Genomic DNA, 24,941 nt, shown 5'->3' on the forward strand with positions numbered 1-24,941 from the left:
ATTCAGATGAATGTGCAATGTGAATGACTCCAGTAAGGAAAACGGTTGATTAAGTCCATATTTCAGCAACTGACGCCAGATTTCTCAATATCCAGTGACGACAGAAAGCAGGACCATATCGATGAGGTGCAACTGAGTTTCTTTAACAGAAAATCTCAGCAAAGTTTGCTAGATGTTTTTTTTCCCCCCATAATATAAGTGCACAAATGACGTCTTGATTTACCTCGAAGTGACTGTTTGTATACAAAAATCTCCACATCGCGGTAAATTAATAGAGTAATAGTGTGTGTGTGTGTGTGTGGGGGGGGGTGTTTGTGGATTTGCCAGTGTGCCTCGTAGTTAAGATGTAAAACAGCATCCTCTGAGGGAGTCTTGGCTGGGCTTCACTGATCTGTGTCAGAAAAACAATAGTCACTGCTGCGGAGGAAACGGGCAGAACGGTCAACTCTCAAAGAACTCTCAAACTCTAAACCCAACGGCTTGAGTCCCTTCAGTGACATATACGTTTGGCGTGTTGTGTTACAAAATTAATTGGGGAAAGAAACAAATAAAAAAATAAAACCAAAGTTTCATATCTTGAAGTGCAAGACGTAGGCTGCAGTGTGTAAAGACAATTGTTCCTGATTCATGTGGTCGTTTTATGTAAAAATAAGAATGGCGGTTTGGATAGGTCATAAAAAACTATCAAAGACGTTTACTTTAATGAACAGTTCAAAAGTTAAATGTACTGCAGAGTGTGTGTATTACTTTCTCAGTACTCCTATACAATGGGGCACGTCACTGAGTAAGTCTTTATGGAAGCAGACTACACATGAATGATGGAGATAAATCTTTCTTCAGAAAAATAGATAATAAATTATCGATAACATCTTTAGAAGACAGTGAATTTGAATATATTCAATACAGTCTATTTATTGTGGACTGATCAAAGAATAGCCCACTCTTTTCCAATTTAGGACTCATGTAACCAAATAATGAAACATAGACAACCACATGAATGCTGAATGTGGAACATTTAATTTGTTTTAAAATTACTTCTATCAACTGAAAATGAAAGAAAAAACTATATTTTGAATAAATCTATATGATGGAATGGCTAGGATAAAACGAGTACATTTACGTAATCCCACGTCTTCGCGTATGTATTCTCAGTTGATGAATAGCTCGTAGCGAGTGAGTTAAGTTTTTATCGTGTGTCCAAGATAGTCCGTTTTCGGGAGTTAAGTTTGCGCGTACTCACAAGTTCCAGGTCCTGCGGCAGGCGCATGCGGAATTTCCAGTGTGTACCCATGAGGAGGAGTAGCCTGTACACACCGCTGAAACACCACCCACACCTTCACCTTTGCGCACACACTTATGGAACTGGGCTGGTATACAGCTACCCATCTAACAGTTATTCTAAATCTAGAATACCCTTAGTAAGATACGCATTCCGGCGCCAAGGAATTGCTTCATTTAAATTTAATTACCTGGCAATGATCCAATCGAACTGTCTATTTTTCTGGTAGAGTTGGGTACAGAAAGCGGGAGGCAGAAAGGGGGCGGCCCCTTCCCAAAAAAAGAGATTTTCCATCTGTATTGCGAGGTTGTGTTGCGCTCTTCTCACACGTGACGAAACTTTAAGGCTGGAATTTGGAGGATTTGAGTGCTGCTGCGTTTTGATACGGCATTTCTAGAGGATACAGACATGGGAGAAATAAATCAGAGTTCAGGACTCCTGTGGGTTGCAGTCGTTTCACTGACCGTATTTGTTCGGGTGGGATTTTCCGAGGACTACCAAGCCCGTGTGGGACCCCGGAACAACCTTTTTCTTCAGGTGAGTTTTCTGACAATGTTTTGCTCGAAAATGGTCACAGAGTTTTGCACGTGGTGCACCATGCCTGTGGTGGAAGTTGCAAAAATAAAAACGGAATCACAATCGAAATAACTGTTACTCAACACACACTTGGAAACCGTACAATAATATGAGCGTTTGTAGATATAAGTCGCTTTATTCACCGTTAGAGTTTGACCGCAGATGGCTGTGAATGCACACAGCGGCTTATGGGTGCAATGCGCTCTCGCCAAACCGTTTGTCGCGTCCACGCTATCCAAAAACACATGCTTCACCCATCCCAGGGGAGATAGCGAGAAGTGTGTGCAGTTAAATACCTTTCAACGCTCCTTGCGTTTCCAGCTCGGGGGGTCACAGCGCAGCCAAGCAGGTGTATGTCTATGCAAAGAACTTCGATGATTTGGCAGCTTCGGGGCAACACAACAGCGGATAAAATAAGAGCACTGTGCCGCTCAGAGCCGAGGCTCTCTTGGGGAGGCCGAGCCCCGTGCATCTGTTTGTTGACCTTTCAGGCAGTCTCCAGGTGATGTGGTCATATGTTGACACAGCGGTGATTTGTGAGCAACATTAACATTTGAAACCCACCGGAGCACGCTCACCGCAACCCAGCGCACACTGCCGCCCTTCATCCCCTTCATACCTCGGCTTCATGAATAGGCCCGATTCAGGCTTTATATTAAGCGACTTCGAAGCCGAAACCTCGCCCATGGATGCTTGAGATCCTATCAAGTGGAAATGAATCCCGAACCTCGCGGTAAAAACAGGTAATTAGATTTGTTGATACGCCGAGTCCGGGATCTCCGTGCAAAGTTTAAATGGCACTACCAGCTTCGACGTGTTAAATTCCGAACCCAGATGGAATAACTGTGGCCTGGCACGTGCGTAGCTGCGCGAGACTGCATTTAACTACATGGTGTTCTTATTGCGCAACAGACAAAGTTTTAGAAATATTCACATTCGTAATATTTTCCTTCCGGCCCTAATATCTCAAACAGATGCCCTTATTCAGCTAGACAGAACGCGCTCACTTTGACGCAGTATATATGTAAATGTATTTATATTTGTTGAAGCAAAGCAGGGTAATTATCTTGACCAACTTAAGGTTTTAGTGTTGCACCAGTGTTTTAAAGTCTCCCCTCCACCACTGAATCACATTGCAGTTATGTCTTATCCTTCAGACTGTGTGTCATTTGTCTGTCTGTCTTTCTTTCTTTCATCAGTATTTCACTTGTGCATTCGTGTGTATCTGTCTGTCTGCAGTCAATAGGCTACTACACGCGCACGTGTCTATCTTTGTGTTTGCCGGTCTGTCTGTTGAGAATTCTGAATGGTTGAGTTTGTCCGTGCGTCTCCTGTAACCGGGCCTGTTGTGGTTTTTTTTTTTTTCAGAGGGTGAAACGTCAGAGCAGGTCAGCCAGACCGGAGGTGAGTGTACCCGCCCGTTAGCCGCCATGGCAACGCGCCGGAGACGAGCTTTAAGGGGCGTCTCTCCCGGTGTGAACCGTAGGGACCCCGGGCGAGGCCCTGTGCTGTGCCTGTCTGCTGCTCATGGTGTTGGTTTAGGAAATCCCTCTTCAATGGCTTACTGTCTGTGGGTGTGAAATACACTATGTAGGGCAGAAATGAACTTAAAGGCATAGTTCACCTTTTTTTCTGGATATACATATTTTCCATTTTATATTTTGTTTTGTGTGTGATGAAGGATTAAAGCCATTGTAAAGCAAGGAGTTAATCCAAAAATTCCTTCATCACACACAAAAATTGTCAGGACCAATTGAAAACCTTCCAAAAATTTCACACAAACTGACATAATGTAAACCCCAGAAAGTGAATTATCCCTTTAATTTACCCCTCTAAATACCCAATATATGCATTTGAGTCAAACAATGTATATTTTTGTTTGCGAGTATGTTTTGTGTGTCTGTGAGAGCGCATTTGAGTGTTTATGTGTAGTCACCGGCTGCTGCTATGGGGCAGTATAGAGATAACGCACAGTCCTCTGAATTAAGGATGGGTGTGATTTTGATTTTGCTGATACCTATACTAAACTAATACTTTTAAAACGGTACCACTACCCCAACCGATGCTCTATTTAAAATAAAGAGCAAACAACAACATTAAAGAATGTCTTTTTTTGCTAAGGCAAAGTAATTGAAATTGTCATTGTTTTAATGGTTTAAATTTTACTTTCTACTTGTAATCTTCACCATTTTGTTTTTGGAATTTTGACTGAGTTTAACATTAGCTAGATTGCTAACAGTACTTGTTGTCACTCTTAGAGTTGCCAGAGGAAGTGGAGCATGAATTAATGAATGCGTTTGGCACCGAATTGGTGCTCCAGAACATGCATTGCAGTTCGATCCGTTGTGTACCGGTCATATGGGGACCGGTGCCATAGTGGAACCGGGTTTCGCTACCAAACCTTACTCTGAATGTGTTCTGAACGCTGTTCTTCAGTGCTGTTCCTCAGTTCTGCTCTTCAGTGCTGTTCCTCAGTTCTGCTCTTCAGTGCTGTTCCAGTTCTGTTCCTCAGTGCTGTGTAGCAGTGCAGGGGGAGAGCGTGTGTAGCAGTGCAGGGGGAGAGCATGTGTAGCAGTGCAGGGGGAGGGCGTGTGTTGCAGGGGGAGAGCGTGTGTAGCAGTGCAGGGGAGGGCGTGTGTGCATGCAGGGGGTGTGCAGGGGAGAGCGTGTGTAGCAGTGCAGGGGAGGCGTGTGTAGCAGTGCAGGGGAAGGTGTGTAGCAGTGCAGGGGAGCGTGTGTAGCAGTGCAGGGGAGGGCGTGTGTGCAGTGCAGGGGGGGCGTGTGTGCAGGGGAAGCGTGTGTAGCAGTGCAGGGGGAGAGCGTGTGTAGCAGTGCAGGGGGAGGGCGTGTGTAGCAGTGCAGGGAGGGGTGGTTGAGGGAGAGCGTGTGTAGCAGTGCAGGGGGAGAGCGTGTGTAGCAGTGCAGGGGGAGGGCGTGTGTTGCAGGGGGAGAGCGTGTGTAGCAGTGCAGGGGGAGAGCGTGTGTAGCAGTGCAGGGGGAGGGCGTGTGTTGCAGTGCAGGGGAGGGCGTGGTCAGTGCAGGGGAGGGCGTGTGTTGCAGGGGAGAGCGTGTGTAGCAGTGCAGGGGAGGCGTGTGTGCAGGGGGAGCGGTGTAGCAGTGCAGGGGAGAGCGTGTGTACATGAGGGAGGCGGTGCAGGGGAGAGCGTGTGTAGCAGTGCAGGGGGAGAGCGTGTGTAGCAGTGCAGGGGGAGGGCGTGTGTTGCAGGGGGAGAGCGTGTGTAGCAGTGCAGGGGGAGAGCGTGTGTAGCAGTGCAGGGTTTCTGCCACACCCAGAGGTCCATCTGCCAGCTGCTGTGTAGCCTGAATTCCGCACCACAGGCTCCTCACGGCTAAGTCAGGCTAATAAGAGACCGATGGACAGGGACGGTTAATGTGAGCTCACTCACTGGAGCATAGGCACTGGGCCAAATCCATAACACTCCATCTGGCTTATCAAGCATCTCTAATAAGGTGTAGAATTCCCCAAGCTTTCCCCAAGCTGTGGTTAACTGGAGGTATACGATCTCCAGGGCTTTTTGCAAAGGACGGATGAATGGGAGGAACTGTGCAGATGGATCGCAGAATTAAGCTTCACTCAACAGAACACAAAACATGGCCTGTGACCAGCCCACAGAACAGGTGTGCTCACAGAATTTAGCCACGCCCACAGGCGCCAACAGGGGTTTTGGGGCCATGAAAAGATTGGGCTTCTCTACCCCAGAAAATTCTCTATGTTCTACAATTTTTTTTCTGGGGGCCCTGTCAGTCTGGGCCCTTGGAATCAGCCTAACCCCAAACCGTATTTTAAACCGTTAAACTGGTGATATCTGAAAAGTATGATCATACGTGAGGTGTAACATTTTTTAACCTCGTTCACGCTAATCCTAGGCTGTGTGACAGCAACATGTCACATATTGTTTGTTGCATCGCAGAGCGCCTCGGCCATATCATTACATTACATGCTGAAACGTGTGCACATTTTTTGCGTGTTTTTGTGTATTCTGTTGGCGGACATCTGGCCCTATCAAACATACAGATTTCTGTTTCAGGCTGTATGTTTATGGGAAATGATCGGACATTTTGAAATGCTTCTGCAGCAGCGTTGGCCTGCACTAACGGCTCATGCATTGCATTTCTAGAGATTCATGGTTTTTTTTACCTGACATGTTTCCGTTTGTCAGCGTTAATGTTTATCATGTGAAAAGGGGGAAAAGTCAGGGTGTGTTTACTTTATTTAGGTCCACATCCTGAGTAAATGCATCTGATGAATGCAGCCCTTTTCCTTGGGATGTTGGATGGATGGGAGAATCACTGTGTGCAATGCCTGTGCTTCTCAATGCCTGTGCTTTGTAGTGCCTTTGCTTTTTAGTGCCTATGCTTCTCAGTGCCTGCGTTTCTCAATGCCTGCGCTTCTCAATGCTTGTGCTTTTCAGAGCCTGTGCTTCTCAATGCCTGTGTGAGCACAGTGTGACTGAGCCGTGTTACTGAGCACAGTGTAATAGAGCGATGGCTGAGCAGTGTGACTGAACACAGTGTAATTGAGCGGTGTGACTGAACAGTGTAACTGAGCACAGTGTGACTGAGCCGTGTTACTGAGCACAGTGTAATTGAGCGGTGTGACTGAACAGTGTAACTGAGCGCAGTGTGACTGAGCCGTGTTACTGAGCACAGTGTAACTGAGCACAGTGTGACTGAACGCTGTTGGTTTGGTCCCCAGCTGAAGGTGACAGATTTCCACGTGCGCTGCTCGGTGGTTTCCCGCTACGCGGCCACCAGCGTTCAGAGCTCCGTGTGGAACACGCTGCCCGTGACCAAGGAGGCTGCCTTCGAAGTGGACCTGCCCTCCGCCGCCTTCATCTCCAACTTCAGCATGTATGTGCCTCAGGCCCAGACGCCTGTTTCTCTCTCCATCTTTATCTGTCTCTGTCTCTCTCTCTCGCTCTCTTTCTCTCCCAACCTCTCTGTCTCTGTCTCTCTCTCTCTTTCTCTCTCAATCTCTCTATCTCTGTCTCTCTCTCTCTATCTCTGTGTCTCTCTCTCTTTCTCTCTCAATCTCTCTATCTCTGTCTCTCTCTCTATCTCTCTCTGTCTCTGTCCCTCTTACTCTGTGTCTGGATTTCTTTCCATCTTTCACAAACATATTCTTCCACTTTTCTGCTTAAATTGTAATTTAATTCACATTTTAATTTCCAATAACATTTAAATTTCTCTCTTGAAATTTTATTTGTTGGAAACCACCGAGTAAAAGCTTCTTAAAATCCCTAGATTATAAAGTCCCTCCCGCTTTTCTTCTGAATGCGTTATGGCTTTCTCTCTCTCTCTCTCTCTCTCTCTCTCTCTCTTTCTCTCTCTCACAGACACTCATCCTTCCCAGTTTCCCTTTTTTACAGATCCTCAATTGCTCAATCACTCATCTGCTCGATTCAAGTTTGATATCTTTCAATCAAAAATATTAATTTATTTCTGGAATTAATAGACTCACTGGGTCTGAGAACACACTGCTTTGTGTAATATTGCTGTGAGTCGTAAGCAGGGAGAAAAATATTTATTTGGAAATAAAATATTTAATGGAAAATGTCAAGTAGCGAACACCCCCCCCCAATCCCCCATCCCCCACCACCAAATTCACAGCAACAGACAGAGCAGGGCTTGATACTGCTGAAGGAAGCCAGGAATTAGACGGTCCAAACCAAAGAGGATGTCTGACAGGAACCCTGAGACCTGAAGGCTCCAGGGAGAGAGAGCGGTAAAGCAACACGCTAAAAATAAATAAATAAATACATAAATAAATAAATAATCCCCCAAAATAAGCATAGATGATAGGCCCTGCGAGAAGCCTGGGGCTGGATTTGGGGGCGTTGGCAGGTCAGGAGGGCATGAATGGCGGCTTTGTGCTCAGAAATCAGAACATTACTGACTGCAGTGCAGTGCTCTCTTTCACTCTCTTTCAACTGCAGTTTAACAAGGAAACAGGCCAAGGCACACATACCCTTACACTCACATCCACACACACACGCACACACACACACATACACACCAACATACGCACTCACGTACACTTACACTCACTTCATACTCACAGACACATACACTTACACTCACACACACACACACACATGCACACACATACACTTACATTACATTACATTATAGGCATTTAGCAGACGCTCTTATCCAGAGCGACGTACAACACTTACACTGACACACACACACACATGCAAACACATACACTTACACTCACATACACATACACACACACACACACCGACATACGCACACACGTACACTTACACTCACTTCATACTCACAGACACATACACTTACACTCACACACACACACACACATGCATACACATACACTTACACTCACACACACACACACACATGCAAACACATACACTTACACTCACATACACACACACACACACACACACACACACACACATACGCACTCACATGTACACTTACACTCACTTCATACTCACAGACACATACACTTACACACACACACACGCACACACATGCACACACATACACTTACACTGACACACACACACATGCAAACACATACACTTACACTCACATACACACACACACACACACACACACACACACACATACGCACTCACATGTACACTTACACTCACTTCAAACACACGGACACACATGGCGGCAGTGTAGCACAGTGGGTAAGGAACTGGGCCTGTAAACGAAAGGTCATAGGTTTGATTCCCGGGTAGGATACTGCCGTTGTACCCTTGAGCAAGGTACTTAACCTGCATTGCTTCAGTATATGTCCAGCTGTATAAATGGGCGTCTGCTAAAAGTCCTGTAATTCATAATTCACTTACACACACACATTCTGATTTGCGTTTGCAGTGTACCACACAAATAAAGGCACCTCTGTTTGTCCCACTTTATGTGAGAAAGGCTCTCTTGTTCTCAAGCTCATGTTGGCTGTTTCGGGTTTTGTTTTTCTTGCTTAAATGTACTTTTTTAAAATGGCTGTGACCGTGTCTAAGTCTCTGCCCCCCCCCCAGGGAGGTGATCGTGACTGTGACCTTGTCTAAGTCTCTGCTCCCCCAGGGAGGTGATCGTGACTGTGACCTGGTCAGGGTTCGGTGTTCTTTTTCCGTTTGGAAAGGTTTAGGGTTTGGTCATGTTTACTAAAGGAAATCACTTCCTAACTTCTAACATTTACCCTTTTTTTTAGGTTGCGTGATTAACTGAATTTCCCAGGGAAATATGCTTTTTTAAAATTACTTTATAACATGTTTTTGTTTGTTTGACTTTCTCCTTCAGGTCAGTTTGTGAATAAGCTAGGTTGAATTTTCACTCTGCCCATTTATATTTGTACTGGTTGATATTTTTCTGAGCTGAGTGAGTGTTTGTAGCATATTCAGATTGACACTCTGGACCACCAGAGGTGAATGGAGTCGTAGAGGCTGTCTCAGTACTCACACTCGCACGCTTGGGCACTTTCCGTACGCGTTCATGTGCTCAGCATAAGTGTGCAAGTGTGTTCCATTTCTCCAGCAATCAAAAGTGCAGTGCGCTTGATGTGTACTCTACCCAGCCTTACGCTGAGAATGCTTCGGAGTGGCATCTGGCCAATCTGGGGGTGACATAGCTCAGGAGGTAAGAGCGGTTGTCTAGCAATCGGAGGGTTGCCGGTTCGATCCCCCGCCCTGGGCATGTCCAAGTGTCAAGACACCTAACCCCTAATTGCTCTGGTGAATGCGAGGCATCAATTGTAAAGCACTTTGGATAAAAGCGCTAAATAAATGCAGTCCATTTACCAATCACACGGACCCACAATGCACATTGCTGACGCCAGTCCCAAGCTTGCTGCTCTATGTATTTACTGGAGGAAAATTCCACTGAAGAAATATCAATGTAAGAAAGATGTTTGCAAAGATGCAAATGTTGTAACTTTACTTTTTGTTCAAATGGTAGCATGGTGGTATTGTTAATGTGAATGTAACGTTAGCAAGCTCACTTAATTTATCTGTAGGTTGTCATTTCAACCCTAATTTGGCACACCTGACTTTACTAATTAGCAGCTCAACATGATCACTAGCTGTTGAATGAGGTGTGCTTTATTAGGGTTGGATTGAAAACCTACAGGAACAGAACAGGTTGGGCAGCCTGTCTAGCTGTTGAATGAGGTTGCTCTTAGGGTTGGAGTGAAACCTACAGGAAGGTCTGGCAGGCCCTGTCTAGCTGTTGAATGAGGTGTGCTTGTTAGGGTTGGAGGAACTACAGCGTAGACTCCAGGACAGGGTGGGCAGCCTGCTCTAGCTGTTGAATGAGGTCTGCTTGGTTAGGATTGGAGTGTAAACCTACAGGACGGTAGATCTCAAGAAACAGGGTTTGGTAGGCCTGCTCTAGCTGTTGAATGAGGTGTGCTTGGTTAGGCTTGGAGTGTAAACCTACAGGAGCAGGGCTGGGCAGGCCGGGTCTAGCTGTTGAATGAGGTGTGCTTGGTTAGGGTTGGAGTGTAAACCTACAGGAACAGGGTTAGGCAGCCCTGTCTAGCTGTTGAATGAGGTGTGCTTGGTTAGGGTTGGAGTGTAAACCTACAGGAACAGGGCTGGGCAGGCCTGCTCTAGCTGTTGAATCAGGTGTGCTTGGTTAGGGTTGGAGTGTAAACCTACAGGAACAGGGCTGGGCAGGCCTGCTCTAGCTGTTGAATGAGGTGTGCTTGGTTAGGGTTGGAGTGTAAACCTACAGGAGCAGGGCTGGACAGGCCTGGTCTAGCTGTTGAATGAGGTGTGCTTGGTTAGGGTTGGAGTGTAAACCTACAGGAGCAGGGCTGGGCAGGCCTGCTCTAGGCAGAGACCTGCGATCGGATGGCATGACGAGCAGCGATGGAGTAACACAACACTGCTGTCGGGTCGGTGCTCTTTAAACCAGCCGTGCGTGTAATGGTGAAGCCGTGGGTCAGAGCGTGGCAGCGTTGCCCCTGGAGACGCACCCGGACGCGGGAACGTTGGGGGGCGCACGACGGGGACGAACGCCTTTATCCGCCTCTGCCCCGCCCTCTTTTTTTTCCTGGCAGAACCTCCAACGGGAAGGTGTACGTGGCGCAGGTTCAGGAGAGGAGCGCGGCCAAGAAGATTTACGACGCGGCCAAGAAGAGAGGGAAGACCGCTGGGCTCGTGGCCACCAAGTCAGTATGACCCCGCCCACAGTTCCATCCCCTCAGAGTACCGCCGCCCGTCCGTCATTACCGCCATTTAGGTGCACAGCGCTGAGCGCTAAAGTCTTTTAATCAGCTGAGGAACGGCGTCTCCAATTTGGTTAGCTCTTATACCCAATCCATCCATCCATCCATCCATCCATTATCTACACCCGCTTATCCTGGACAGGGTCACGGGGGGTGCTGGAGCCTATCCCAGCGTGCATTGGGTGAGAGGCAGGATTACACCCTGGACAGGCCGCCAATCTATCGCAGGGCACACACACCATTCACTCACACACTCATGCCTATGGGCAATTTAGAGTATATGGGCAATTTGGAGTACCCAATCCTTTGCTTCTTATGAAGTTTGTGGAGGGGAACTGGCGGTTTGTGGAGTGAAACTGGCGGTTTGTGGAGGGGAACTGGCGGTTTGTGGAGGGAAACTGGCGGTTTGTGGAGGGGAACTGGCGGTTTGTGGAGGGAAACTGGCGGTTTGTGGAGGGAAACTGGCGGTTTGTGGAGGGGAACTGGCGGTTTGTGGAGGGAAACTGGCGGTTTGTGGAGGGAAACTGGCGGTTTGTGGAGAGAGAGAATGGTGTCTCCCCCCAGGGAACGGGAGGTGGAGAAGTTCCGGGTGGCGGTCAGCGTGCCGTCGGGCGAGCGCCTGTCCTTCTCCCTGACCTACGAGGAGCTGCTGTCACGGCGACTGGGCCGGTACCAGCTGGTGCTGGGGCTGCGGCCCGGGCAGCCCGTCCAGAACCTCACGCTGGAGGTGAGCGTGGCGGAAAGATCCGGAATCAGCTTCATACGCGCCCTGCCCCTCAGAACCAACCGCCTGCTCTCCAACACTGTCTCAGGTACAGCGGTGTGTGTATGCGTGTGTGTGTGTGAGTGTGTGTGTGTGTGTGTGTGTGTCTGTGTGTGTGTGAGTGTGTGTGTGTGTGTGTGGTGTGTGTGTGTGTGTGTGTGTGTGTATACAGGTTTATTGCTGTATTTGTGGGGCCGTGTCTGACAGTAAGGTGAGAAGGGCTTTAGGGCTGGCAGGTGATTGGTTTGTTCTCTCTCTCTCTCTCTTGCTCTGCCCTCCAGGTGAAGCGGAGGCTCCTCCATCCACTCAGGTGGTGCAGACACCTCGCTGCGCCCAGGTGCGCTACACCCCGAGCCTCCAGCAGCAGACCAGCTTGTCCCCCAAGGGCCTGAACGCAGACTTTGTCATCGAGTACGACGTGGAGCTCAATGACCTCATGGGGGACGTCCAGGTGAGAGAACCCTGGGTGCCGCTCTATGCTGTGATGTCATCACATGACATCACATTTATTAGGCAGACGCTTTTACCCAAAGCAACGTACAATAAGTATGTGCCGAAAGTTGCTGGAACTACAGAGCACAGATCTGACAAGGCACAATTCTTATTGAGCATCAGTTATCCAGAGCCACGAGCATCAAGTCTTGTTCACACAGTAAACATTGGCTGAGTCAGTAAAGTTATAGGAAGTCATAAACTGGAAGTGAGGCATGGTTATAAGTGATATGACAAAGAGCTACAACATCAAGATGAAGATACAAGGTGCCAGAAGATCAAGATTCAAGTGATACATGGCAGTGAAACTAGGATTGGGGTTTCTCTGTATTGTTATTGAGTATTGTTAGAGTTAGTCAAGGTACAGTCTGAAGAGATGTGTTTCCAGTCCACGGTGGAAATTGTCTGAGTGGGTCGTAGAGGAATTGGGAGTTCTATCCCCCACTGCAGAGAAGCTTTCACGCGGATAGCAGGAAGTGCAGGTTTCCCTGGGCAGCACGCTCAAATGTTTTCTTGTCTCTCCGTTGCAGATTTACGACGGGTACTTTGTGCACTACTTCGCCCCACGGGGACTTCCTGTCGTGCCCAAGGATGTCATCTTCGTGATTGACATCAGCGGGTCAATGACCGGCACCAAAATTAAGCAGGTAGGATTCGTAACTTTCGTCTGAATCCAAGCTTAACCAACGCTTGTGCTATTTCCTGAGAATTGGTTTAGCGATCTTGAAAGGACCCGTTTGCTGCTAAGTTGCTTGGTTATGCCAAGAGAAGATTGTGTAAACTGAAGATCTGAACTGTATAGCGTGAAGGACAGAAACAGGAATAGGAATGATGGAAAGGAGAAAAGCTGCGTTTTTCTTTGCTCAGACGAAGCAGGCCATGGCCACAATCCTGACTGACCTGCGGGAGGGAGACCACTTCAACATCATCACCTTCTCAGACAAGGTCCGCCTGCAGTCTTTACATCACATTTACTGGGCAGACACTTTTATCCACGTGCAGTAAGTGCATACTGAAGGCATTTGGAACAACTACAGAACACAGGTAAGGTACAATTCTCATTAACTATCATAGCAATGAACATCAAGTCTAGTTCACATGGTAAGCATAGGCTAAGCCAGTAAAGTTGTGGCCGGTCGTAAACTAGAATTGAGGCATGATTACAAGAGATATGATAAAGAGCCACAAAGTCGAGATGGAGATACAAGTGCAGCATGAAAGCGCTAGAAGATCAGCATATAAGTGAAACGTGAGAGTGATACTAGATTGGGGGTATCCCTGCGGAGGAGTAGTGCTAGAGTTAGTCTTCACACACGTGCACCTACAATATGTACTCATCATCCCTTACGTGCTGTGTCCTTACAAACTGGCAACCTTTGGCTGAAAAAGCCCTGCCGCTGAACATCTGCCCCATTCTGCCGCACCTGTGCAGGTACACACCTGGAAGAAGGGGGAGGCGGTGCAAGCCACGAGGCAGAACGTGCGCGAAGCCAAGGAGTTCGTCAAGAAGATCAGCGCGGACGGGTGTAGGTATTACTGAGTCCCTTACCTGGTGGACCAATCACAGGCCTGTCTGATAGCAGTAGGACCAATGGCAACGGCCTCAAAAGTGGGAAGTGACTTTAGAGTGATGGGAGCCGGGCCAATCGTGGATTTGAAATGTGGGAGGCCAGGAGTTCTCTGTGTTCTCTGAGTTCTTCCTCTCTGTTCCTCACTATTTATTTATTTCCCACCCCCCCCCCCTCCCGCCTCCCCAGGGACCAACATTAATTCGGCTCTGCTCTCGGCGGCCCAGCTGGTGAACTCCGCCTCGTCCCGAGCGGGCGCGGGGCGGTCGGGGGTCCGGCGCGTGCCGCTGGTGATCTTCCTGACGGACGGCGAGGCGACCACCGGCGTGACGGCGGGCGAGGCCATCCTGCGGAACGCGCGGGAGGCGCTGGGCCCCGCCGCGCTGTTCGGCCTGGCCTTCGGCGACGACGCCGACCTGCCGCTGCTGCGCCGGCTGGCCCTGGAGAACCGCGGCGTGGCCCGCACCGTCTACGAGGACGCCGACGCCGCGCTCCAGCTCAAGGGCTTCTACGACGAGGTGGCCAGCCCCCTGCTCTCCGACGTGCAGCTGGCCTACCTGGACGACCGGGCCTTCGACGTCACCCGCGCCCTCTTCCCGCACTACTTCCAGGGCTCGGAGCTGGTGGTGGCGGGCCGGGTCAAGCCGGGGGTGCGTGACCTGAAGGTGTCGCTGACGGCCAGCGACTCCACCCGCAGGCTGCGGCTGGAGAACGACGTGGCGGCGGGCGGCGGCGGCGGCGGGCCCGAGGGAAACGGCACGGCCGACTGGCTGGCCTGCCCCGGCGGCGCCGACGGCATCTCCAGCTTCGTGCGCCGCCTGTGGGCCTACTTCACCATCAAAGAGCTCCTCCAGGCCAAGCTCAACAGCACCGACCCCCCCACGCAGCGCCTCCTGGGGGAGAAGGCCACCAACCTCTCCCTCAAGTACAACTTCGTCACCCCCGTCACCTCCCTGGTGGTGGTGAAGCCGGACGCCGACGAGGTGACCCCCAGCTCCACCCCCAGTCCCTCCTCCACCGCCGCCACGACCCCGGCCCCCACCACCCACACCACCACCACCATCGCCGCCACGACCGCGGGCCCCACCACCACCCACCACCACCACCACCTCTGGCAGGACCGCCACCACGGCAGCCCCCACCATCGCCACCACCACCTCCGGCACGACCGCCACCACGGCAGCCCCCGCCCACGTCCCCCCAAAAAGTCCGCCTCCACCTCCGGCCCCCGGCCCCGCAAAACCAAACAGGGAGCGGCCCCAACACCAAGCGGCCCCCCCACGCCCCCCCCAGTGGGATTCATACCACGGGGCGCCCCCTGCAGCCCCCCCATTCCGGCAGGCTTTCCACCACCCCCAGTACCGGCAAAGCCACTGCTCCCCTACCGCCCAAAAAAGCACGGCCGCCCCTCCTCCTGCGTCCGTCAGAACTGCTGCTTCGCCCATCTCTGGGAAAGCCTCCACCCCGCCCCCAGCTCTGACAAAACAGTGCCCCCTCCCCCAGTTCTGCTAAAACCACCCCCCAACCCCTGCTGCGCTTCCCCCCATCCCGTCCTCCCCTCAGCCCGAAGACGGGACCGCGTCCCCCACCGACGCCCGGCACGCCCATCTCACCACGCTGGTCCTCTCCGGCCACGCCCCGGCCACGCCCCTGCCCGACGCCGATCCCGGCACCGCCGAGGTGGCCACTCTGATCAGCGGCACCTTCGTGCCCATGCCGGGGGCCACCGAACCCCCCAAACCATGGGAGGCAGCCGGGCCGCCGGGTGAGACCTGCTGCGCCCACTCCCGCACACGCACCTGCACCCACCCCCTCACCCACACACACACGCACCCACACCCATACCCACACACAGCCACACACACACGCACCCACACCCATACCCACACACAGCCACACACACACGCACCCACACCCATACCCACACACAGCCACACACACACGCACCCACACCCATACCCACACACAGCCACACACACACGCACCCACACCCATACCCACACACACCACGCACCCACCACCTACACACCACACACACAGCCACACACACACGCACCCACACCCACCCATACCCACACACACCACACACACACGCACCCACACCCATACCCACACACGCACGCACCCACACCCATACCCACACACAGCCACACACACACGCACCCACACCCATACCCACACACAGCCACACACACACGCACCCACACCCATACCCACACACGCACGCACCCACACCTATACCCACACACAGCCACACACACACGCACCCACACCCATACCCACACACAGCCACACACCACCCATACCCACACACTGCACGCACCCACACCCATACCCACCACACACGCACCCACACCCATACCCACTACACACCACACCCCTCACCCCACACACACCACACGCACACGCACCCACACCCATATCCACATGCACCCGCCCCCTCACCCACACACAGCCACACACACACGCACCCACACCCATACCCACATACACACGCACCCACACCCATACCCACACACAGCCACACACACACGCACCCACACCCATACCCACACACACACGCACCCACACCCATACCCACATACACACCCACCCCCTCACCCACACACAGCCACACACACGCACCCACACCCATACCCACACACACACAAAATTATACAGCTATAAAGTAGGCGATACAGGTAGCAAGTGATATATTTTCAGGGCTAAACAGCACTTTAATCCTCTGTGATTTGATTTTTTCAGATTATGAAGCAAACTATGAGTACGACTATGACATCAGTTATGACACCCGTAAGTTAAAGGGCAAATAGCGAAAGGATATTGGCCCTTTAATGTTTTTTTCTTTAATTGACTAGAAACACCAGAGCAAGGCAGACCTGTGCTATGGAACAGGAACAGAATAATTAGCTTTGAGCGCAGACCTGTGCTATGGAACAGGAACAGAACAATGAGCTTTGAGCGCAGACCTGTGCTATGGAACAGGAACAGAATAATGAGCTTTGAGCGCAGACCTGTGCTATGGAACAGGAACAGAATAATTAGCTTTGAGCGCAGACCTGTGCTATGGAACAGGAACAGAATAATGAGCTTTGAGCGCAGACCTGTGCTATGGAACAGGAACAGAACAATGAGCTTTGAGCGCAGACCTGTGCTATGGAACAGGAACAGAATAATGAGCTTTGAGCGCAGACCTGTGCTATGGAACAGGAACAGAATAATGAGCTTTGAGCGCAGACCTGTGCTATGGAACAGGAACAGAACAATGAGCTTTGAGCGCAGACCTGTGCTATGGAACAGGAACAGAATAATGAGCTTTGAGCGCAGACCTGTGCTATGGAACAGGAACAGAACAATGAGCTTTGAGCGCAGACCTGTGCTATGGAACAGGAACAGAATAATGAGCTTTGAGCGCAGACCTGTGCTATGGAACAGGAACAGAACAATGAGCTTTGAGCGCAGACCTGTGCTATGGAACAGGAACAGAATAATGAGCTTTGAGCGTATCGCTCCCCGCAATCTCCTGCTGCTTTGCAGTCTTCCACATTTTAGGAGTTTACAGTTCAGACGTCTCTCTGTTTCTGTCGCTGCTGTTCGGCCTGTTTCTCTGACCACTGTTCGGGCTGTTTCTCTGACCACTGTTTGGTCTGTTTCTCTCACCACTGTTCGGCCTGTTTCTCTCACCACTGTTCGGCCTGTTTCTCTCACCACTGTTCGGTCTGTTTCTCTCACCACTGTTCGATCTGTTTCTCTCACCGCTGTTCGGTCTGTTTCTGGCATGTGAACCCTGATGCCTTTTCCTTATTAAAGGATATGTGCCGGGAAGGGGAGGGGGGTTAAATAAAATGTGATGGGTGGGGGGGGGGGGGGGGGGCGGGGGGATGTTGTTAAAGGAAATGTGATCGGTGCGGGGGTGTGTTAGGAATGGGGTGTAGAGTAACAGGTCTGATTTTGTGAAAATCATTCTTCCTCCAGTCGACAGCCAATTCAGGACGGGTTCCCTGAATGTCGTTGCCTCCTCAGGTAAGCGGCTCCCCCCCCATCCCAAACGTGCAGCGAGGGGATTTCTCCACGTTTGTTTTTTTAAATCATTAGCCCTCGATATTGACTATAAGTAATTACAGGGAATGTGGGTAATTACAGATGGGTGAAGCAGAATTTTGGCAGCGGGTACAGGCATCAGGTACATGATACACATTGCTGACAGGTAATACAGGTACTATATACAGGAATGTAATATTGGCCATAGACAGGTGATACAGGTGGGTAATGAAGGTAGCAGTAAAATTATACAGCTATAAAGTAGGCGATACAGGTAGCAAGTGATATATTTTCAGGGCTAAACAGCACTTTAATCCTCTGTGATTTGATTTTTTCAGATTATGAAGCAAACTATGAGTACGACTATGACATCAGTTATGCCACCGGTAAGTTAAAGGGCAAATAGTGAAAGGATATTTGCCCTTTAATGTTTTTTTCTTTAATTGACTAAAAACACCAGAGCAAGGCAGACCTGTGCTATGCGAACAGCAACAGAATAATGAGCTTTGAGCGCAGACCTGTGCTATGGAACAGGAACAGAACAATGAGCTTTGAGCGCAGACCTGTGCTATGGAACAGGAACAGAACAATGAGCTTTGAGCGCAGACCTGTGCTATGGAACAGGAACAGAACAATGAGCTTTGAGCGCAGACCTGTGCTATGGAACAGGAACAGAACAATGAGCTTTGAGCGCAGACCTGTGCTATGGAACAGGAACAGAATAATGAGCTTTGAGCGCAGACCTGTGCTATGGAACAGGAACAGAACAATGAGCTTTGAGCGCAGACCTGTGCTATGGAACAGGAACAGAATAATGAGCTTTGAGCGCAGACCTGTGCTATGGAACAGAACAGAACAATGAGCTTTGAGCGCAGACCTGTGCTATGGAACAGGAACAGAATAATGAGCTTTGAGCGCAGACCTGTGCTATGGAACAGGAACAGAATAATGAGCTTTGAGCGCAGACCTGTGCTATGGAACAGGAACAGAATAATGAGCTTTGAGCGCAGACCTGTGCTATGTGAACAGGAACAGAATAATGAGCTTTGAGCGCAGACCTGTGCTATGGAACAGGAACAGAACAATGAGCTTTGAGCGTATCGCTCCCCGCAATCTCCTGCTGCTTTGCAGTCTTCCACATTTTAGGAGTTTACAGTTCAGACGTCTCTCTGTTTATGTCGCCACTGTTCAGCCTGTTTCTCTGACCACTGTTCGGCCTGTTTCTCTCACCACTGTTCGGCCTGTTTCTCTCACCACTGTTCGGTCTGTTTCTCTCACCACTGTTCGGCCTGTTTCTCTCACCACTGTTCGGTCTGTTTCTCTCACCACTGTTCGGTCTGTTTCTCTCACCACTGTTCGGCCTGTTTCTCTCACCACTGTTCGGCCTGTTTCTCTGACCACTGTTCGGTCTGTTTCTCTGACCACTGTTCGGTCTGTTTCTCTCACCGCTGTTCGGTCTGTTTCTGGCATGTGACCCCTGATGCATTTTCCTTATTAAAGGATATGTGTGGGGGGGGGGGGGATGTTGTTAAAGGAAATGTGATAGGTGCGGGGGAGTTGTTAAAGGAAGTGTGATAGGTGCGGAGGTGTGTTAGGAATGGGGTGTAGAGTAACAGGTCTGATTTTGTAAAAATCATTCTTCCTCCAGCCGACAGCCAACCCAGCAGGGCCTCCCAGAAAATCTTTGCCTCCTCAGGTAAGCGGCTCTTGACTCTTGGCTCTGTGCGCTTGACTGATTGCGCTGGTGTCTCTAATAAGTTCTGTGCGATCCGTGTTCGCCTCCTCCTGGGTGATCAGGTGGTCAGGCCTGTCCGCCTTTGATTATGGGTTGGTGCAGTTGTTAGCGTGCGTTTGTGTAGCATAAGGTTTAGGGAAGTACTCCTCGTAGGTGGGTTTGAGTTCCTGCTGGGCCCCTGTTGTGACTGTCAGTGACTGTGGATACGCGTGTTTGCTAAATGGCTCAGATGTGAATGTGTGAATCCAGCCCTGTGTGAATGATCTGCTCTTGTGTTTCTCAGTGGATGGAGACCCCCACTTTGTGGTCTGGATCCCCCAATTGGATGAGAGCCTGTGCTTCACCGTGGACGGACGAGCCAATGACGTGCTGCGCCTGCTGGAGGATCCAGAGAAAGGTGATATCGCAGTGACGTCATGCTGTCCCAGTGATGTCATGTCGTCACAGTGATGTCATGTAGTGCATGCATGAGCATGCCTTTCAGACCTGATGCAACTTCTGCTCTTAAATTCTGTACGTACTACTGTATGTTGTGCTCCTGAATACATCTGCGATAGTTTTGCCCGATGGTTATGTTTCAAAACCCAAAAATCAAAATTTTATGTTTTGTGTATGTTTTTTGCTTTATGTGTACACACGCAAAAGATCAGCAAGGATCATTCTGAGCCTTGATCTTGTGTTTCACAGAAATTGTGGCGTTTAGGAAAGCAAGTTAAGATGCAAAAACGAAAGGAATGCTGCTTTTTGCATTTAATTGTTAGAAAATGCCATTGAGCTGAAGTGCGCTGTCACATGCCCTATTCACAGTCTGGATGTTTTAGCTATTTCAATGGCAGCGTCAATCAGCATCAAACTCATTTTGCTGAGTGGTGCAGTTTGTGTACACACACGAATGGGCCTTAGGTGGCTGAAGTGCTCCTGAGAGAGTGACTGACCCTGGCTTTCTCTGCAGGCATTATCGTGGACGGCCACCTGACATACGCGCCCTCGAAGCACGGGTTCGAGGACCAGAGCCGCACCTACTTCGACCAGCTCACCATCTCCGTCCCCACAGGCGGGGGCGTGGTCGTCAGGGTGACGCTCGACTCCGTGGTGCTGGAGGGGGAGGGGCGGGAGCTGCTGCCCACGGATAGGCCGGGTTCAGTAGCGAGGCAGGGCCTGAGGGTTGCCGTGGACGACCACCTGCGCTGCTGGGTGGAACTGGGCTGGGGCCTGCGTTTCCTCATCCTCTTCCACCACTACAAGCACCCCACCTACCTCCAGATCGCTCACGTGGGCTTCTACGTGGCCGATGGGCGGGGACTGTCCCCCCTCACACAGGGGCTTCTGGGTAATCTGCATTCCGACCACCCATTTACACTCACACCATCATGATTTATTGAACCTCTCTATAGTAATAAACTTTTATTATAATTTACGGTAATGCTAATTAAGCAAATCTAGTGCTTTCTAAATGTGATCTCCTAGCCACTCATCCCCCTTCCACATTGTTTCCACAAGGTTAAAAACTGCATTTCCCAGCATGCCTCATGCTGTTCTTTCCTGCCCCACCCTCAGGCCAGTTCCAGCATGCTGACATAGAGGTCACCAATGTTCGTTCTGTGGGCTCGGCCCCCCCGGCCCAGGACACTGGGGGGAGGCACCTGGCGGAGGGTGTGCTGTGGATCGGGGGGGTGCGCGGGAGAGCGCACGTGCCCGTCAGCCTGCAGGAGAAGCACCTGAAGAACAGTGTGCACAAGCGCCACCTGGGCACCTGCTGGGTGGTGCCCAAGGCACAGGTGGAGGCCATCCTGGGCCACTCTTACGAGAGCTATGTGGTGGATCATGTCTGAGAGAGAGAGAGAGAGAGAAAGAGAGAGAGAGGAACTGGCAGCGTGATTTGGGGTCACTACACTCCTGCCTCTGTACATGTGAACATGTGACTACTCCCCTGCAGTAGCCACAACCTGCTTATATATATATATATATATATATATATATATACATATATATACACACACATTACATTTCCAAAAGTATGTGGACACCCCTTCTACTCTGCCTTCTCAGCCACACCCATTGTTAACAGGTGCATAAACAATCGCCATTGACAAACATTGGCAGTGGAATGGGTCGTACTGTACAGCTCAGTGACTTTCAACGTGGCACTGTCATAGGATGCCACCTTTCCAACAAGTCAGCACGCCAAATTTCAGCCCTGCTAGAGCTGCCCCAGTCAACTTTAAATGCTGTTATTTTGAAATGCAAGCCAGTTAAGTTCTTCTACATTGTTCTTGACAAAACCATTTCTATATGGACCTTGCTGTGTGCTTGGGTGCACTGTCGTGCTGAAACAGGAAAGGGCCTTCCCCAAACTGTTGGGGAAGCACAGAATGGTGTAGAATGTGATTGTATGCTGTAGCATTAAGATTTGCCTTCACTGGAACTAAGAGGTCTAACCCAAACCACAAAAAACAGCCCCAGACCATGGAGTGTCCAGATACTTTTGGTCATATAGTGTATAAATCTAACATGTAAATACAGTGAGCTCCATAATGTTTGGGACAAAGACTCTTTTTAAAAAAAAAATTTGCTGCTGTACTCCACAATTTTATCAAATAATTTGGTTGAAGTGCAGATGCTCAGCTTTTATTTGGGGTAATTTGGTTTCATCATGTAGAAATCACAGCACCTTTTATGCATAGCTCCCCATATATATATATATATATCCAAAAGTATTTTAACAGTAGAGTGAAATTTGTTATTTTTGTTTTCCACTTAAATCACTTGGATTTAAGATCAAAACGCAAATATGCTTTTATTTCGTGGTATTTTCATGAGTATATGTTCTACCATTTTACAGAAACAGCTGTATTTGTGTCGAGTCCCCACATTTTCAGCTGTGCAAAAGTGAGTTAATGGATGACGGACAGGTGTTGCTCAGGTGTTTCCTTTTGCATGGATGGTCCACACGTAAAGAGCAGCTGAGTATCTGGTCGTGGTTTTAGCCTCTGTTTTCATCTGTGGAGACTGCATGCGGATTCAGAGGCGTACTCAATCGTGAAGACCAGAGGACTAACAATGGCTGAAAAACAACTGATCTGTAAACCGAGGTCAGAAGAATCCATGGATAGAAGACAGGATAGCACAGCAACTGGGTATATCAAGTACAGCAGTTTGGAAAAACTTGAAAAAGAAAGAAACCACTGGTGGGCTGAGAAATGAACACTGTACCGGTCGCCAAAGAAGACAACTGCAGCTGATGTCAGAAATATCCTAAGAGCTCTGGAGAAAAAACACGAAAACCACTGTTTCTGTGAAAAAGGTAAAACATATACACATGCGAACACCGTGAAATAAAAGCTGATTGTCTGTATCTTCGTCTCATGTTCATCTGTTGATCTCAAGTCCAAATGCCTTAAGTATACACTCGAGTGTTACACCCTGTATTTGGACAGCACTGTGTGTGTGTGTGTGTTTCGCTCTCTCTGGCACACGTGGGCCTTGATTACACACTCTGCATACGCCAATCGTTTCCGTTTCCGTTTATTTTTATACTTTTTTGTATATTTTTTAATAAGATTTTTTTTTAAGTAAAAGATGAGCATGGTGTGTGTCGTGAAAAGACGTTCACAATGGTATGTGCTATCTTCAGAAAATCCAACCAGGCTATTGCATTGTTTTGTCAGTTACATTTTACATTGTAGAGTAAAAGTGTATATATGTATTTTACTTAATAAAGACATTTTTATCAATCTGCTCTAATAAAATATCACAAATTATGTGAATTTGGAGCTACATGCTGAACTGATGCAAACTCGACACTGAAGCTGAGAGTGAGACTGTGAGGATAGGCAGCTGCAGAGCTGAGCTGAGCAGATTGAGCAGAACTGAGGCTGGCTGAGAGGACTGAGCTGAGCTGACTGAACGCTGCAGCTGAGCTGAGAGCTGAACTGAGCAGACTGAGCGACTGAGCTAGCTGAGCTGAGAGCTGAACTGAGCAGAACTGTGAGCTGAGAGCTGAACTGAGCAGAACTGTGAGCTGAACTGAGAGCTGAGCTGAGGCGTGAGCGAGCTGAGAGCTGAGCAGACTGAGAGCTCGAGCGTGAGAGCTGAGCCTGAGCTGAGCTGACTGAGCTGAGAGCTGAGCTGTGAGCAGAGCTGAGCTGTGAGCTGAGCTGAGAGCTGAACTGAGCAGAACTGAGAGCTGAGCTGTGAGCTGAGCTGAGAGCTGAGCTGTGAGCTGAGCTGTCTCTGTGCCCAATCCCGCAGAACCCCGCGTGACGCCGCTAGGCTACTCCTGCCCGGCCCTCACTGGGCCCAGAACACAAGAGGGCCATTGTCAAAGCCTGGTATGACTCAGCCGGGCACCGAGCCAAGAAGCTTCTGGTGTAGGAGCAGACGCTTGATCACAAGAAGCCGCTTCATGACAACAGAAAATGCATTCAGAACCTAGTATGCCATTCCTAAAGGTTGCGTGTTTGAGCCGTCAAACTTTATTGTTGACACAGAGCTGTACATCTGCGCCGAGGTCATCACCGCGTCACGTTTATAATGTATTCAGTAATAATAATGTTTGTCTTTCCTAATTGGAAATTGCAATTTTGCCAGACATCTCCATTTTTGAACAACGGAAGAAGATAGATCTGCTTTCAGGCGGTGAAAAAGTTTAAATTTTCTCATTTGAGAAGCGGTGTTTGCACAAACGCACGTACACAAACTCACTTCACGTGCACATACACATACTAACATAAACTAGATGACCAAAAGTACGAGGTCAACCCTTGGTCTGGGGCTGTTTTTCATGGTTTGTTGCCAACTTCGTGGCAACAGTTTGGGCCTTTCCTGCTTCAGCGTGACAATGCCAAAGTGCACGCAGTGAGGTCGGTGTAGAAATGGTTTTGTCGAGATTGGCGCGAAAGAATTCGACTCACAGAGCCCTGACCCCATGCAGCACCTTTGGGATCAACTGGAATGCCAACTGTGAGCCAGGCCTTATCGCCCAATCAGTTCCCAACCTCACTAATGTTCTTCTGGCTGAATGGAAGCAAATCCCTGCAGCAATGCTCCAGCATCTGGCATAAAGCCTTCCCAGAAGAGTGGAGGTTGTTATAGCAGCAACGGGTGGACCGATCCCACATTAATGTCCATAATTTTGGATGAGTTGTTGGATGTCAGGTGTCCACATACTTCACACACTTTTGGCCGTGTAGTGTACATACAGACACATTCACATACACGCCTCACACACACACACACACACATCACAAACTCTGTCC

The 24,941-nt window shown here is 49.5% G+C and overlaps 1 protein-coding gene across 1 annotated transcript; it reads left to right on the plus strand.

The window, feature by feature from the left end:
* The first annotated feature begins 1,294 nt into the window (after positions 1-1,294).
* Positions 1,295-23,417, plus strand: itih6 (inter-alpha-trypsin inhibitor heavy chain family member 6). Its single transcript, XM_064299690.1, is given in 18 exon segments — positions 1,295-1,816; positions 3,224-3,259; positions 6,573-6,727; positions 10,917-11,027; positions 11,649-11,896; positions 12,129-12,298; positions 12,870-12,986; positions 13,207-13,284; positions 13,772-13,865; positions 14,097-15,421; positions 15,423-15,672; positions 16,653-16,700; positions 17,883-17,930; positions 18,287-18,334; positions 19,597-19,644; positions 19,967-20,080; positions 20,636-21,013; positions 21,241-23,417. Coding segments are annotated over 18 exon segments (3,672 nt in total). The 5' UTR covers positions 1,295-1,687; the 3' UTR covers positions 21,516-23,417.
* Positions 23,418-24,941: the final 1,524 nt, after the last annotated feature.

The sequence above is a fragment of the Anguilla rostrata genome, chromosome 11 (genome assembly GCF_018555375.3).
Source record: "Anguilla rostrata isolate EN2019 chromosome 11, ASM1855537v3, whole genome shotgun sequence".
In the NCBI taxonomy this organism is placed as follows: Eukaryota; Metazoa; Chordata; class Actinopteri; order Anguilliformes; family Anguillidae; genus Anguilla; species Anguilla rostrata.